At 64.3% G+C, this 15,588-nt stretch overlaps 2 protein-coding genes across 2 annotated transcripts; both read left to right on the forward strand.

Annotated features, from left to right (window-relative positions):
• Nucleotides 1-2,208: 2,208 nt before the first annotated feature.
• On the forward strand, nt 2,209-8,684 carry SPCS2 (signal peptidase complex subunit 2). The gene is made up of 5 exons (XM_064144165.1): nt 2,209-2,313; nt 4,560-4,643; nt 5,449-5,608; nt 6,913-7,048; nt 8,415-8,684. The coding sequence occupies exons 1-5, from the start codon at nt 2,275-2,277 to the stop codon at nt 8,599-8,601; spliced, it is 606 nt and encodes a 201-aa protein (XP_064000235.1). The 5' UTR covers nt 2,209-2,274; the 3' UTR covers nt 8,602-8,684.
• Nucleotides 8,685-11,199: 2,515 nt separating this feature from the next.
• On the forward strand, nt 11,200-14,978 carry NEU3 (neuraminidase 3). Its single transcript, XM_064144164.1, is given in 5 exon segments — nt 11,200-11,248; nt 12,511-12,565; nt 12,654-12,920; nt 13,908-14,588; nt 14,590-14,978. Coding segments are annotated over 4 exon segments (1,338 nt in total). The 5' UTR covers nt 11,200-11,248; nt 12,511-12,538; the 3' UTR covers nt 14,953-14,978.
• The last annotated feature ends 610 nt before the right edge of the window (nt 14,979-15,588 follow it).

Genomic DNA, 15,588 nt, shown 5'->3' on the forward strand with positions numbered 1-15,588 from the left:
CCAACAAGGTAAAGACTGCATCTCTCTCCCTAACCAACAAGGTAAAGGTTGCATCTCTCTCCCTAACCAACAAGGTAAAGGTTGCATCTCTCTCCCTAACCAACAAGGTAAAGGTTGCATCTCTCTCCCTAACCAACAAGGTAAAGACTGCATCTCTCTCCCTAACCAACAAGGTAAAGGTTGCATCTCTCTCCCTAACCAACAAGGTAAAGGTTGCATCTCTCTCCCTAACCAACAAGGTAAAGGTTGCATCTCTCTCCCTAACCAACAAGGTAAAGACTGCATCTCTCTCCCTAACCAACAAGGTAAAGGTTGCATCTCTCTCCCTAACCAACAAGGTAAAGGTTGCATCTCTCTCCCTAACCAACAAAGATAGAGATTGCCTTTGTTAGTCTCCGGGACTCAGACTCGGTGCTTGGCCTAAAGCTTAGGGATGCAAACCAACAGACAAGGCCTTGGAAACTCCTGGACCTTGGCCTGGCTGGAATGCCCAGGGTGCATACATCTCAGCTACCCCAAAGGGAAAAGGCTTCTGTGCACTCAGGGTATGAGCAGGTACAGCCAGGCAGGGGGCAGAGGCTCTCGCCCGCTGGCGCCAGACCCTACGAATGCATCAGGATACACAGGGAGAGTTCCTGGGGAGCTGCAGCTGCAAACCGAGCAGAAAACTGGACCAGAGGCAGGAGGATGCCTGCCGAAGGGTGGCACTGCCACCAGGCCACCAAGGGTGGACCTCCACCAGGCCACCAGAGCTGCACCACCGCCAGAGGAACCCCTGACGAACTCCGCACCAGCTCCTTCCTCCCCATCTGCGGCTGAGGGTAAGGTGATCCCAGCTCTTTTCCTCCCCTGCTGCTTCTCTTCTTCTCCATCGTTCTCTTCCTCTCTCTCTCCCGCTTCTCTCTCCCTCCCTCTGTTTTGTCCAACATTAACCTTTAATAAACAGTCCTGTGGTGATCTCTGGTCCCGTTTGCACCTTAGTTTCACAACACAGAAATCCATAAGAACAGATCTTGCTCCTCTGGACAGAGAAATTGTTAATCTCTGTTCTCTGCACCTTGACAGGACCTCAAGCAGCAAAGCATCTGCTGGAACAGAGTCTTGGTGATCTGTAGGCCATCCAAGAGCCTCTTGGCCTACCAATTCCCAAACGTGAGGGTGGGCCAAGGCTGACAGCAGCAGCTCCCCCTGCCCCTCCTGCCTACCAGCCTGCAGCCAGCAGCCCCGGGATGGGTTTAGAATCAGAGAATCACAGAACCAAGCAGGTGGGAAGAGAGCTCCAGGCTCAGACAGCCCCACCTAGCACCCAGCCCTGCCCAACCAACCAGACCATGGCACTCAGTGCCCCAGCCAGGCTTGGCTGCAACACCTCCAGCCACGGCCACTCCACCACCTCCCTGGGCAGCCCATTCCAGTGCCAATCACTCTCTCTGCCAGGAACTTCCTCCTCACATCCAGCCTAGACCTGCCCTGGCACAGCTTCAGACTCTGGCCCCTTCTGCTCTTGCTGCTTGCCTGGCAGCAGAGCCCAACCCCACCTGGCTACAGCCTCCCTGCAGGCAGCTGCAGGCAGCAATCAGCTCTGCCCTCAGCCTCCTCTGCTGCAGGCTGCACCCCCCCAGCTCCCTCAGCCTCTCCTCACAGGGCTCTGCTCCAGGCCCCTCCCCAGCCTTGCTGCCCTGCTCTCAACACCTTCCAGCACCTCAGCAGCTCTCTGCAATTCAGGAGCCCACAGCTGGACTCCAGGGGTGTCCTGAGCAGTGCTGAGCACAGGGGCACAAGAACCTCCCTTGTCCTGCTGCCCACACTGCTCCTCAGCCAGCCCAGGATGCCATTGGCTCTGCTGCCCACCTGGGCACTGCTGCCTCAGCTTCAGCTCCTCTCTGCCAGCACCCCCAGGGCCCTCTCTGCCTGCCTGCTCTCAGCCACTCTGGCCCCAGCCTGCAGTGCTGCTTGGGGTTGTTGTGGCCAAAGTGCAGAACCTGCCCTTGGCCTTGTTCATCTCATCCCCTTGGCCTCTGCCCACCCACGCAGCCTGTTTTCTCTTCCTGGCAGCGCGTACCGGGGTCAGTTCAGACCCAAGGCCTCCTCGCTGCCGCCGGGCCCAGCGCCCCGAGCAGGCCTCCTCCTGGGCCGCCTCCGTCTCCATGGCAACGAGGGCAGCTCCCAGCGTGCACCGCGGGCGGCGGCAGGGGCGGGGTTCCGGCCGCGGGCTCCCGTCGGCCCCCGCGCGCGGCCAATGGGGAGCGAGCAGGCGGCGGCGGCGGCGAGGAGATGGCGGCCAGGGGCGGCCGCGGCGGCCTGCTGGACAAGGTACCGCGCCCGGACGCGCTCCCGGGCTCCCCCCGGCGCCCGCCCCCGCCCCAGCGGCGTCCCCAGGGCCCCGCAGCCCCCCCGCGCCCCTCGCTCGGGCCTCAGCAGCGCCCTCGAGCTGTGGGCTGCGGACAGGCCCCCGCCCGCCGCGGCCTGCCGCTGCCGCCGCCTCGGGGGAGCCGTGCGGGAAGGTGGCCGGGGAGGCCCCTGGGCGCCGCGGGGAGGGAGGCAGCGCCGCTCAGCAGGGCCCTGCCTCGGCGCCCGCAGAGAGCGTCCTGCTGCAAAGCGGCACTGCCGCCTGCCAGGCCGCTCCTGCCTGTCCGCGCCGGCGTGGCTGGGCTGAGCCCCGCGCTGAGGGGCAGCCGCCGCGGGGCAGCGCCGCGCTGCTGCCGGGTGTGCTGCCGGGACGGGAATGCTGCAGGCACGGCAGAGATTCGTCCTTGCAGGGCTGCAGTGGACGGGGGGAAGCAGGTGAAACGCTGCGCATGAGGCAGCTCCGTGCGCGCTCAGCCTCAGCCCTGACCTGGGCTCATGCCCGGCAGCGGGGGCAGGGAGGGGATTCAGCTGCTCTGCTCTGCTCTGCTCTGCTCTGCTGACACTTCCCCTGCAGGGCTGGGGCAGCTCTGGAGTGCTCAGCATAGACAGGGAGCTGCGAGAGTAGGGCCAGAGGAGGCCCCAGCCGTGCTGGGAGGCCAGGCTGGGAGAGTTGGGGGTGTGCAGCCTGGAGAAGACTCCAGGGAGAGCTTCTGGTGGCCTGGCAGGATTTGAAGGGGCTGAGAAGCAAGCTGGGGTCAGAACTTTGAGCAGGACTTGTTGGGACAGGCCATGGGGAGATGGTTTGGGACTCCAAGAGGGAGATTCAGATAGAGAGGGGAAATGCTGGTGAGAGCCTGTGCCAGGCTGCCCAGAGATGTGGGAGATGCCCATCCCTGGAACCCTCCCAGCTCAGCTTGTCTGGAGCCCCGAGCAGCCTGCCCTGCTGGAGGATGTCCCTGCAGACTGCAGGGGCTTGGACTGGGTGACCTTGGAAGGTCCAAACTGGAGCCTCCTGGTTTCCAGTTCGTGCCTCTTGCTCCTTCTCCTGTCTCTGGCCATCACTTGGAAGAGTCTGAAAAGAGTCCAAGGCCTCTGAAAAACGAACCCACAGCTGCAATTCGAAGCAGATTTGACCTTCAGAAAGGCCTCAGGTGGCCTGTGGAGGTTCTGGGTAGGGCTGAAGGTTTTTTTGTTCTTTATGGGTTGTGAAAAGCAGCAGAAGGAAAGGTTGAGCAGCTCCCTGGAGGGAGCTTCTGCAGGGCATTGATCCAGAACTAATCTCTGCAGGCTGAGTGGTGACCTCACTCCTGGCCCCGTCCTCAGCTGGAGGAGTTCTAGCAAGGGCAGAACATTTCCCCACAGGCCCAGGAGCACAACGGTTGGGTTGGAAAAGAACCTCTTAGGTCATCGAGCGTGGCCCCAGCAGTGCCTCAGCACCACAGCTCCATGGCTTGGAAACCCTTCCAGGGGTGGGCACTCCCCCCCTGCCCTGGGCAGCCTGGCACAGGCCTGGGCAAACACCCAAGGGGCAGAAACTGGTGCTCGTGGCCAACCTGACCCTGCCCTGGGACAAACTGAGCCTTTCCTCTGGTCCTGTTCTTTGTTCCTTGGGAGAAGGACTCAGCCCCCACCTGGCTCCAGGCTCCTCTCAGGGAGCTGCAGAGAGCCAGAAGGTCTCCTCTCAGCCTTCTTCGTCTCCAGCCTCAACACTTGCAGCTCCTTCAGGTGTTCTCAGCCCTGTTCTCCAGACCCTTCCTCAGCCTCGTTGCCCTTCTCTGGCCCTGCTGCAGCCCCTCAGTGTTCTAAGGGTGCAGGCACCAGATGTAGGAGCTCAGATCTGTGAGGTTACTGAGTGTGTTGGTGACTTCTGGCTCGACCCAGCTGTGTGGCAGACCCCAGGTTCCCTCCCTCCCTGCCAGGTGTTCCCAGCAGCCCTCAGCTTTTTTGGGTTGTCTCCCATTTTTGTGCTCCTGATGGAAACTTGATTACTAAAAATCACTTGGAGGAGGCCTGGAGCAGGCTGCCCAGAGAGGCTGTGGAGTCTCCTTGTGAGCAGAGCTTCCAACCCCATCTGATCACTGTGCTGCTGGGCAAGCTGCTGTGGGTGCCCTGCTGGAGCAGGGGGGGTTGTGCTGTCTGAGCTCTAGAGCTGCCTTCCTGCCCTCAGCATGCTGGGGTTGAGTGAGTCACTGAGAGGGTCTCTCTTGCAGTGGAAGATTGATGACAAGCCAGTAAAGATTGACAAATGGGATGGGTCAGCTGTGAAGAACTCCCTGGATGATTCTGCCAAAAAGGTGAGTGCTGATTTCCCCACCTTGGCTTTCCCCTGGGGCTTCAAATCTCTCTGAGTGGTTGGTGTGATGTGAAGTGTCCCTGGACCCCAGAGCTCCTCTCCTCTACCCTCCACACCATGCCCAGGGACACCTCTCAGCCAGACTCAGCTGCTCCAGGCCTCATCCAGCCTGGCCTGCAGCACCCCCACAGAGGAGGCAGCCACAGCCTCCCTGGGCAGCCTGTGCCAGAGGCTCAGCAGCCTCCTCCTCAGCAACCTCTGCCTCAGCTCCACTCTGAGCCTGCTCTGCCTCAGCTCCCAACCATTCCCCCTTGGCCTGTCCCTAGGCAGCCTTAGCCAAAGTCCCTCTGCAGCCTTCCTGCAGGATGCCTTCAGCTCCTGGCAGCAGCTCTGAGGTGCCCCTGGAGCCTTCTCTTCTGCAGCCTGCACCCCCCCAGCTCCCTCAGCCTGTGCTCACAGCAGAGCTGCCCCAGCCCTGGGCTGCTCCTTGTGGCCTCCTCTGTGCTGCCTGCAGCAGCTCTGTGCCCTCCTGCTGCTGGGGCCAGCAGCCCTGGAGGCAGGACTGGAGGTGAGGAGTGAGCAGAGCCCAGGGGCAGGATCCCCTCTCTTGCCCACCCTGCTCTGCCTGCACCCCAGGCCCTGCTTTGCCTTCTGGGCTCTTCATTTCCCACAGCCCCCAGCCTGGGCAGCTGCTCCACCTAAAGCTTCTCCTGAATTCACCTATCAAACCAGGACTCTTTTCTCTGCCTCCTTTCCCAGCTGCTGGGGGGCAGAGCTGAGCTGAGCCTTGGCCTTTCCTCCCGCAGGTGCTGCTGGAGAAGTACAAGTACGTGGAGAACTTCCGGCTGATCGACGGGCGCCTGCTCATCTGCACCATCTCCTGCCTCTTCGCCATCGTGGCTCTGGTCTGGGACTACCTGCACCCCTTCCCCGAGTCCAAACCCGTCCTGGCCTTCTGTGTGGTCTCATATCCTTGCCAGAGGGTCTCCTCCTTGCACCTCAGCAGGGTTTCTTTTCAAACCCCCCCCTTGATATTCCTGCTCTTGGGAGTCCTCCCGGCTGCGGTGCGGGGAGCAGCTGAGGGGAGAAAGGGTTTGGCTGATGGGCAAGTTCCTGGGAAGCAGGGAATGGTTTGGCTGGAAGGGACCTTAACCAGTCAGCTAGGCCAAGCCAGGATCAGCCCCAGCTGGAGCAGGTTGCTCAGAGCCCCAACCAACCTGCCCTGGGATGGTGCCAGCCATGGGGCACTGCCCACCTCTCTGGGTGGCCTGGCACAGGCTCTCAGCACTCTCAGCATCAGAAGTTGCTCCTGCCTGGTCTGAAGCTCCCTCTTGGACCTGGGAAGCAGCAGGATGGAGCTTGGGGCTTGCTTGCTTTGTGCTTGGCTGTCAGGGCCTTGGGGCTGGTGGAGTTTGGCTGAGCTAGGCCAAGCCATGGACATCCCCGACCAGAGCAGGTTGCTCAGAGCCCCAAACCACCTGCCCTGAGATGGTGACAGTCAGGGGGCAGCTCCCACCTCTCACAGGGTCCTGCCACCCTCATGGAGATTCCTTCCTTAGAGCTCATCTAAATCTCTCTTTTGATGTTCCACCACCCTCACAGGAAAGTTCTTCCTCACCTCCAGATGCCACCTCCTGGGTTCCAATTTGTGCCCCTTGCCCTGTCCCTGGGCAGCACTCAGCAAATGCCAGCCCCAGCCCCTTGCCCCCCACAGCCCCTTCAGCTCTTGCTGAGCACTGCTCAGCTGCCCTCTGGGGCTGCTCTGCTGCAGGCTCCCAGCCCCAGGGCTCTCAGCCTTTGCTGCTGCCAGAGCTGCTGCAGGCTCTCAGCCTCTGCCCAGCCTGCCCTGGCCTCTCTGCAGCCCTTGCCAGGCTCTCTGGCACTGGGCAGCCCAGAGCTGGCCCCAGCACTGCAGCTGTGGCCTCAGCAGGGCAGAGCAGAGGGCAGCAGAACCTCCCTTGCCCTGCTGCTGCTGCCCACAGGAGACCTTTGGCCTCCTTGTCCCCCAGTGCCCCTTGCTGGCTCCTGGGCACCTCCTTGTCCCTCAGCTTTCCAGCAGGTCAACCCCAACCTGTCCATGCCCATCCATGGAGGTTCCTGTGCAGAGACCTCTGCAGGTGCCTCAGGCTTTGATTTCTGAGGGCCAGGAGGCATCTCCCAGGCAGGTCGTGGCTTGGCTGCAGCTGGAACTGTGGTTCCAGAGGAGATCCAGGCAGTTCCTCAGTCCTCCTCCCAGCTCCAGCTTCTTTGCTGCCTTGACCCTTTCCCCACCTATTTCACCATGATGGCCATCCTGACCATCTACACCTCCTACAAGGAGAAGAGCATCTTCCTGGTGGCTCACAGGAGAGACCCAGCAGGGATGGACCCTGACGACGTCTGGCAGCTCTCCTCCAGTCTCAAACGGTACCCCACGGCTCCCCCTCCCCCAGCGTCTCTCTCTCTCTCTCCCTCCCTCCCTCCCCCAGCGTCTCTCTCTCCCTCCCTCCCTCCCCCAGCGTCTCTCCCTCCCTCCCTCCCCCAGCGTCTCTCCCTCTCCCTCCCTCCCTCCCTCCCTCCCTCCCTCCCCCAGCGTCTCTCTCCCTCCCTCCCTCCCTCCCCCAGCGTCTCTCTCCCTCCCTCCCTCCCTCCCCCAGCGTCTCTCTCCCTCCCTCCCTCCCTCCCCCAGCGTCTCTCTCCCTCCCTCCCTCCCTCCCCCAGCGTCTCTCTCCCTCCCTCCCTCCCTCCCCCAGCGTCTCCCTCCCTCCCTCCCTCCCTCCCCCAGCGTCTCTCTCCCTCCCTCCCTCCCTCCCCCAGCGTCTCTCTCCCTCCCTCCCTCCCTCCCCCAGCGTCTCCCTCCCTCCCTCCCCCCCTCCCCCAGCGTCTCTCTCCTCACCCTGCCCCCTCCTGCAGCATCTCTTGCCCCCCCCAACCCCTGGCCTGCCTCTACCCCCCACGCACAGAGGTAGAGAATTGGTTTGGGTGGAAGAGATGTTCAAGGTGATGGAGTCCAACCATGGTCCCAGCAGTGCCCCTGGGCACCACCACCCCTCAGCACAACAGCTCCAAGGCTTGGGGTCTCCACCACTGCCCTGGGCAGCCTGGCACAGGCCTGCACAACCCTTCTGGGGAAGAAATTGTTCCTTATGGCCAACCTGAACCTTGCCCTGGGCAGCTGGAGGCCACTGGAGGCCCTTCCTCCTTTTCCTGTCTCTTGTTGCTTGGGAGAAGAGACCAAGCCCCAGCTGGCTCCAGGCTGCTCTCAGGGAGCTGCAGAGCCCCACAAGGGCTGCACTCAGCCTCCTCTGCTGCAGCCTCAGCCCTCCCCCAGCTCCTTCACAGCTCCTCCACAGCCTTCTCCTGCTACTCCAGACTCTTGCCCAGCTTCGGTGCCCTTCTCTGTGCCCTGCCCCAGCCCCTTAGCTCTTCCTGGCACTCAGGAGCCCAGCCCTGCCCCCAGGCTGCCAGCTGTGGCTTCCCCAGTGTCCCAGGGAGACAATCCCTGCCCTGCTGCCCACACCGTTGCTCCATGCCAGCCTGCTTCTGTCCTCCTTGCCCACCTGGGCACCCCATCACTCATCTCTGCACAGTCACCACCCCCTCCAGGTCCTTTCCAGCCACTCTGCCCCCAGCCTGGAGCCTTCCTGTGCTTGCTGCGCCCCAGAGGCAGGTGCCAGCCCTTGCCCTTGGTGCCCTCATCCCATTGCCCTCCCCCGTGGCTGCAGCCTGGCCAGGTGAAGAACTTCTTGTCCCTGCCCAGGCTCAGCTGTGACCCTCTGTGCCCTCCCTGCAGGTTTGATGACAAATACACCCTGAAGCTGACCTTCATCAGCGGCAGGACCAAGCAGCAGCGGGAGGCTGAGTTCACCCAGTCCATTGCCAGGTTCTTTGACAGCAATGGCACCTTGGTGATGGAGGCCTACGAGCCTGAGGTGTCCAAGCTCCACGACAGCCTGGCCCTGGAGAGGAAGATGAAGTGATCCAGCCCTCTGCCTCCTGGGACCTGCAAAGTGAATGCCAATAACCCCCCCCAGGAAGCTAAGAAAGCCAAAAGTTGCCTCTGGTTGTGTCCTCAGTTCCTGGCTTTGGTCACCCCCAAGCCTTGCGTGGTTGTGTCCCACCTCTGGGGAGAACCAAGGAGGAGCTGCCCCAGGAGGGGACCCTTCAGGAGGGGTTGTAGGTGAAAAAAGCTTTTCAGTGCTGTCATCATCCCCTGTTTGATCCTGGTGTCCTCTGTGCCCCTTGGGCTGGGGCCAGAGTGGCTGAGAGCAGCCAGGCACAGAGGGCTCTGGGGATGCTGATAAGAGACGACCTGAACATATCTGTTGGAGGGCAGCAGAGCCCTGCAGAGGGACCTGGCCAGGCTGCATGGGTGGGCAGAGGCCAAGGGGATGAGAATGAACAAGGCCAAGGGCAGGTTCTGCACTTTGGCCACAACAACCCCAAGCAGCACTGCAGGCTGGGGCCAGAGTGGCTGAGAGCAGGCAGGCAGAGAGGGCCCTGGGGGTGCTGGCAGAGAGGAGCTGAAGCTGAGGCAGCAGTGCCCAGGTGGGCAGCAGAGCCAATGGCATCCTGGGCTGGCTGAGGAGCAGTGTGGGCAGCAGGACAAGGGAGGTTCTTGTGCCCCTGTGCTCAGCACTGCTCAGGCCAGCCCTGGAGTGCTGTGTCCAGCTGTGGGCTCCTGAATTGCAGAGAGCTGCTGAGGTGCTGGAAGGTGTTGAGAGAAGGGCAGCAAGGCTGGGGAGGGGCCTGGAGCACAGCCCTGTGAGGAGAGGCTGAGGGAGCTGGGGGGGTGCAGCCTGCAGCAGAGGAGGCTCAGGGCAGAGCTGATTGCTGCCTGCAGCTGCCTGCAGGGAGGTTGTAGCCAGGTGGGGTTGGGCTCTGCTGCCAGGCAAGCAGCAAGAGAAGGGGCCAGAGTCTGAAGCTGTGCCAGGGCAGGTCTAGGCTGGATGTGAGGAGGAAGTTGTTGTCAGAGTGATTGGCATTGGAATGGGCTGCCCAGGGAGGTGGTGGAGTGTCTGTGGCTGGAGGTGTTGCAGCCAAGCCTGGCTGGGGCACTTAGTGCCATGGTCTGGTTGGCTGGGCAGGGCCGGGTGCTAGGTTGGGCTGGATGAACCTGAAGGTCTCTTCCAAGCTGCTTTATGGCTCCATGAACAAGATGTCAGCTGTGCTCCTAAGCAGCAGTGTCTGGGGCTTCTCTCATGGGGTGGGAGGGTGGCATGAGGCTTGCCACGGTGGTGCCCATCTACAAGAAGAGCTGCAAGGAGGATGTGAGGAGCCACAGAGCTTCATCCTGGTCTTGGTGCTGGAGCAGCAGTCCTGGGGAAGCCCAGCCAGGTGAGCAGGCTCGGAGCAGGTCCTCCTTGGCTAACCTGCCCTTCTGCCACCAGGTGACCTTCAGTGGGTCACACAAAGGTGTGGATGTGGCCACCTGGGCTTTATTGAAGCCTCTGGCACTGTCCCACGGCATCCTGTCGGGGAAAGTGGCTCGGGTGGGCTCCAAAGGGTGGTGAGGAACGGAGTCGGCTCCAGTTGGTGGCCAAGTGGTGTCCCCGGGGCTCAGCGTGGGGCCACTTCTCTTTAATGTCTTTATCACTCAGCTGGGTGAGGGCAGGGAGGCTCCCTCGGGCAGTTTGCAGATAGCACCAAGCTGGGTGGGATATTGAGCAGCTCCTGGACAGTCAGGAGGCTCCACGAAGGGATGTGGCCAGGCTGGAGCCATGGGTGAGGGCAATGGGATGAGAGCACCAAGAGCAAGGGCTGGGACCTGCCCTTGGGTCACAGCAAGCCCAGGAAGGCTGCGGACAGAGCGGCTGGAAAGGGCCTGGGGTGAGAAGCCCTGGGCAGGGCAGTGGGGGTTGGTGGCAGCGGCTGAAGAGGAGCCAGGGGGTGCCCAGGTGGGCAAGGAGGGCAGCAGCAGCCTGGCATGGAGCAGCAGTGGTGTGGGCAGCAGGAGCAGGGCAGGGATGGTGCCCCTGGGCTGGGCACTGGGGAGGCCACACCTCCATTTCTTCACTTTGAAGTTGCCAAAGCGCTGGGGCAGGCTGCCCGGAGCGGCTGCGGGGGGCTCCCAAGCTGCCCTGGCCGCTGCGCCCCCGGCGGAGCTGCTGTGGGTGCCCTGCCGGAGCGGGCAGCGCTGGGCTGGGGCAGCTCCGCAGGTCCCTTCGCACCTCCCCGCGCTGGAGCTCTTCGTCCTGCCCGAATCCTGCGCTGGGTTCCGAGCCCCTCACTCCCAGAGGGACGCTGAGGAGCCGAGGCAGGTGCAGAGGAAGGCACCGGAGCTGCGGAGCGGCTCTGGGCAGCGCCGGAGCCGCATCCCCGGCAGGGAGGGGTCCGGAGCGGCGGCGCTGAGCGCCCCGGGGCAGCGCTGGGGCCGGACGGGAGGCGCTGGGAGGTCTCTTCCAACCCGAAAGGGCTCCAGCGCGGGGGGGGTGTCTGGGGGGGGGCGAGGGATTTGCTCCGAACCTCCTCCGACCTCGGCCGCAGCTCCGCAGGCTGCTCCGCGCCGGGCCCGGGCCGCGGGCGGCAGGAAGCGGCAGGCGGAGGCGGGGCCGGGGCCGGCGGAGGCGGGGAGCGGCCGGAGGCGCTGCGGGGGTGCGGGGCAGGGCTGCGGGGGGCTGGCACCGGGTACGGGGAGGGGGCGTGGGGGAGGCGGATGGGGGCGTGCGGGGAGCAGGGGGACGGGGATGGGGGTGCGGGGTCTGGGGGAGAGGGGACATAGAGGGGTGCGGGGGGGTCTGAGTGTGAGGGGACATAGAGGGGTGCGGGGGGGTCTGAGTGTGAGGGGACATAGAGGGGTGCGGGGGGGTCTGAGTGTGAGGGGACATAGAGGGGTGCAGGGGGGGTCTGAGTGTGAGGGGACATAGAGGGGTGCGGGGGGGGTCTGAGTGTGAGGGGACATAGAGGGGTGCGGGGGGGTCTGAGTGTGAGGGGACATAGAGGGGTGCAGGGGGGGTCTGAGTGTGAGGGGACATAGAGGGGTGCGGGGGGGTCTGAGTGTGAGGGGACATAGAGGGGTGCAGGGGGGGTCTGAGTGTGAGGGGACATAGAGGGGTGCGGGGGGGTCTGAGGGTGGGAGTGGATGAAATGTGGGGGTGCAGGGGCGTCTGAAGGGACATAAAGGGGGGTTCAGGAGGGAAAGGGTGCAGGGGGCATGTAGGTATGATGGGGACATTCGGGAGGGTGCAGGGGGGGCTGGGTATGAAGGGATGTGAAGGGGTGGGGGGGTTCTGAGTGTGGCGCAGGGGGCCCTGGGGGTGCAGGCACATGGAGGCTGCAGGGGGGGTCTGGGTACAGTGGGAGTTACAGGGGGGGCGATTCAGGCATCATGGAGGGGCTGGGGGTCAGGTGATGGGGGGCACACGATGGGGGGCAGGAGGACAGATAGGGATGTCCAAATCTGGGGGTGGGGGGGAGGGCTTCTGGGGTATGGCTGCATGCAGGGGTGCAGGAGTGGGGTGCAGGACATGAAGGGTGCAGCTGGGGGGGGGTCCATAAGGGAGTTGGGCTGGGGAGGGGGTTGGGGTTGTCCATAGAGGAGTTGGGCTGGGGGAGGATAAATCAGGGACTTGGGCTGGGGGGGGTGTCGGAGGCATATGGGGGCGGACACACAGGAGGACTTGGGTGAGGGTAGATTGGGGATGCACAAGGAGGGGCTCAGGGCCCGGTGGGGGGGCAGTTCATGGGCACCAGGACTCTGGGCTGGGGTTGTCGAGGGTGTTAAAAGGGGGTGGGGGCTTGAGGGTCAGCCTGGGTGAGGGCACTGGGGGGTGTGGAGGAGCAGGACTGAGGGACGTGGGGACAGCAGGGGCAGGCAGCACAGGGGGAGCTGTGACCCCGACCTAGAGCCTTCCATCTCCCCTCACCCCTCTCCTCTCCACCTCACGCAGCCCCCAGTGGGGCTCCAGGGAGGCCACCATGTCCCAGGCCACCATCAGCCTCCAGGTGAGTCCTTATCCCTCCGTGCGGGGCACGGGGGTGTGGGGGGCACCCCTCCTTCTAGAGTGACCTTTAACCCTTCCCCACCTGGCAGCAGCAGGAGGGGGGCAGGGAGAGCCCCCCCGCAGCTTCGCCACCCTCCTCCTCCTCCTCGCCATCCCCGCCGGGGTCCCTGCTGGCCGCCCCGCGGCAGACGCTGTTCCAGCAGGGGGCTGGGGACACCTTCCGCGTCCCGGCGCTGCTCTACCTGCCCCCGGCTGGCACCTTCCTGGCCTTCGCCGAGCGCCGCGGCTCGCCCAGGGACGAGGATGCCAAGCACCTGGTGATGCGGCGAGGGCAGCGGCAGGGGGACCGCGTCCAGGTGACAGCCAAACCCCAACCCCCCCGGGCGGTGGGGACAGCCTCGGACCCTCGGCGCTGACTGCGCTGGGAGGGCTGGGGGGGAGGAGGCTCCGGGGAGAGAGCTGCTGGTGGCCTTGCGGGGCTGGAGGGGCTGAGCTGGGCACGGAGCTGTCGGGCGGGACCAGGGGAGATGGTTTGGAGCTCCAGGGGGGGGGACTCAGGCTGGAGCTGGAACTCCAGGAGGGGGATTCGGGATGGAGTTGGAACTCCAAGAGGAGGATTCAAGCTGGAGAGAAAGGGAGAAATGTTTGATGCTGAGGGTGGGGAGAGCCTGTGCCAGGCTGCCCAGAGAGGTGGCAGCTGCTCCCTGGCTGGCACCATCCCAGGGCAGGTTGTTTGGGGCTGTGAGCTGCCTGCTCTGGTCGGGGCTGTCCTTGCTGGCTGCAGGGTGGAGTTGGGTGAGTTTGGAAGGAGCCTTCAGCCCAAACTCCTCCACAGTTCAGTGTTGGTCATGGAGGGCTCATCCCTGGTGCTGGGCTGGGCTGAAGGACCTGCAGCAGCTCTGGCAGGAGCAAAGGCTGAGAGCCCTGGGGCTGAGGGCCTGCAGCAGAGCAGCCCCAGAGGGCAGCAAGAGCTGAAGGGGCTGTGGGGAGCAAGGGGCTGGGGCTGGCATCTGCTGAGTGCTGCCCAGGGACAGGGCAAGGGGCACAAAGTGGAAGCCAGGAGGTGGCATCTGGAGGTGAGGAGGAGGTTGTTTGGTGTGAGGGTGGTGGAGGCCTGGAGCAGGCTGCCCAGAGAGGCTGTGGAGCCTCCTTGTGTGCAGAGCTTCCAACCCCACCTTGGGCACTGTGCCCCTGGGCAAGCTGCTGTGGGTGCCCTGCTGGAGCAGGGGGGTTGGTGCTGGCTGAGCTCCAGAGCTGCTTTCCCACCCATGCCCCCCTCCAGGCTGTGCTTTGCTGCCAACCTCGCACCCCCTGCCTGATTGCCCTTCTCTCCTCCCTCCCAGTGGGGTCCCCTGGAGGATCTGTCCGCGCTGGTGCTGCCAGGGCACCGCACCATGAACCCCTGCCCGCTCTACGACGCCAGGACTGGCACCGTCTTCCTCTTCTGCATCTGCGTGGAGCGGGGCAAGACGGAGGCCTGGCAGCTGAGGTGGAGCCGCAGCGCCGCTCGCCTCTGCTGCTCCCGCAGCGCCGACGCCGGGCGCAGCTGGGCACCGCTGCGCGACCTCACCCGCCAGGCGCTGGGCACTGCCCTCTCCCGCTGGGCCACCTTCGCCGTGGGGCCCGGGCACGGCGTGCAGCTGGCCTCGGGCCGCCTGGTGGTGCCAGCCTACGCCTACTACGTGCACTGGAGGCTGTGCGGGGCACTGCCCCTGCCCTGCTCCACCCGCCAGCACTCCCTGGTCCTCTACAGCGACGACGGCGGGCACAGCTGGCACAGGGGCGGCCTGCTGGCCGGTGGGCAGACGGGCGAGTGCCAGGTGGCTGAGCTGAGCGGGGGCGATGCCCACCAGCCCTTGCTCTACTGCAGCGCCCGGGCGCGGCGGGGCTGCCGCGCCGTGGCCGTGAGTGGGGACGGTGGGGTCCGGTTTGGGCAGCCCAGGCTGTGCCAGGCGCTGAGCGAACCCCCGCGGGGGTGCCAGGGGAGCGTGGTGAGCTTCTCCCCCCCCCGCCGGCTCCGGGCACGGATCGTCGGAGTGGTTGCTCTACTCCCACCCCACCAACCGGCACCGCCGCAGCGACCTGGGCATCTACCTGAACCCCTCGCCCTTGGACGGGGCGGCCTGGGGGCACCCCTGGGTGCTGCAGCCGGGCCCCGCGGCTTACTCCGACCTCGCCAGCTGCCTGGGAGGGGTTTTTGGGTGCCTGTTTGAGTGTGGCACCAGCAGCTCCTGCGAGGAGATCGCCTTCTGCCTCTTCAGCCTGGGCACCTCCACCCACGGCCAGCAGGACCCTGAAGCTGACCTCGTTTTGGGGGCTGGGGGGGAGGGGGCAGGGCTGGCACCACAGCAGGACCTTCTGGCTGCTCAGCAGCTGCCTGGCTCTTAATTAATGAATGCTCAGCTTTTTAATTACCCAACGCTGTTAATGAGCTCAGGGCGTGGGGGGGGGGGAGGAGCTGCTGGGGGCGGGGAGTTGGGGGAGGTGCGCGGTGGGGGCTGGAGGAGCTGCTGGGGGCAGGGAGTTGGAGGAGCTGCTGGGGGTGATGGAGCTGTCTGGGGCGGTGTGTGAAGGTGCTGTTCGGAAGGGGTTGGAGAAGCTGCTGGGGGGACTGGAGAAGCTGCTGGGGGGACTGGAGGAGCTGCTGGGGGTGATGGAGCTGCTGCGGGGGGAGTTGAAGGTGCTACTGGAGGGGGCATGGAGGAGCTGCTGGGGGTTTGGGTGGGGGTCGGTGGTAGGTGGGGTTGAGCAACAGGCAACAGCTTGAGCTGCTCTGGCCACCAGCAGGGACACAGAGCAGGAAAGGCAACTGTGTGAGGTGGGGGGGGGGGTCAGAAAGGGGACAGAAGTGCTGGGGGTTGGAGGAGTTTGTCCAGGAGAAGACTCTGGAGGGGTTGGAATGGGGACATGGGACATGGAGTGATGGGGACATGGGACACAGTGCTGGGGATGTGGGACGTGGCTGAGTGGTAGGGAGAGGGGACACAGGTGGATGCTGGACCAGGGTAAGCAGACCCTGGAGCA

The sequence above is a fragment of the Pogoniulus pusillus genome, chromosome 6 (genome assembly GCF_015220805.1).
Source record: "Pogoniulus pusillus isolate bPogPus1 chromosome 6, bPogPus1.pri, whole genome shotgun sequence".
In the NCBI taxonomy this organism is placed as follows: Eukaryota; Metazoa; Chordata; class Aves; order Piciformes; family Lybiidae; genus Pogoniulus; species Pogoniulus pusillus.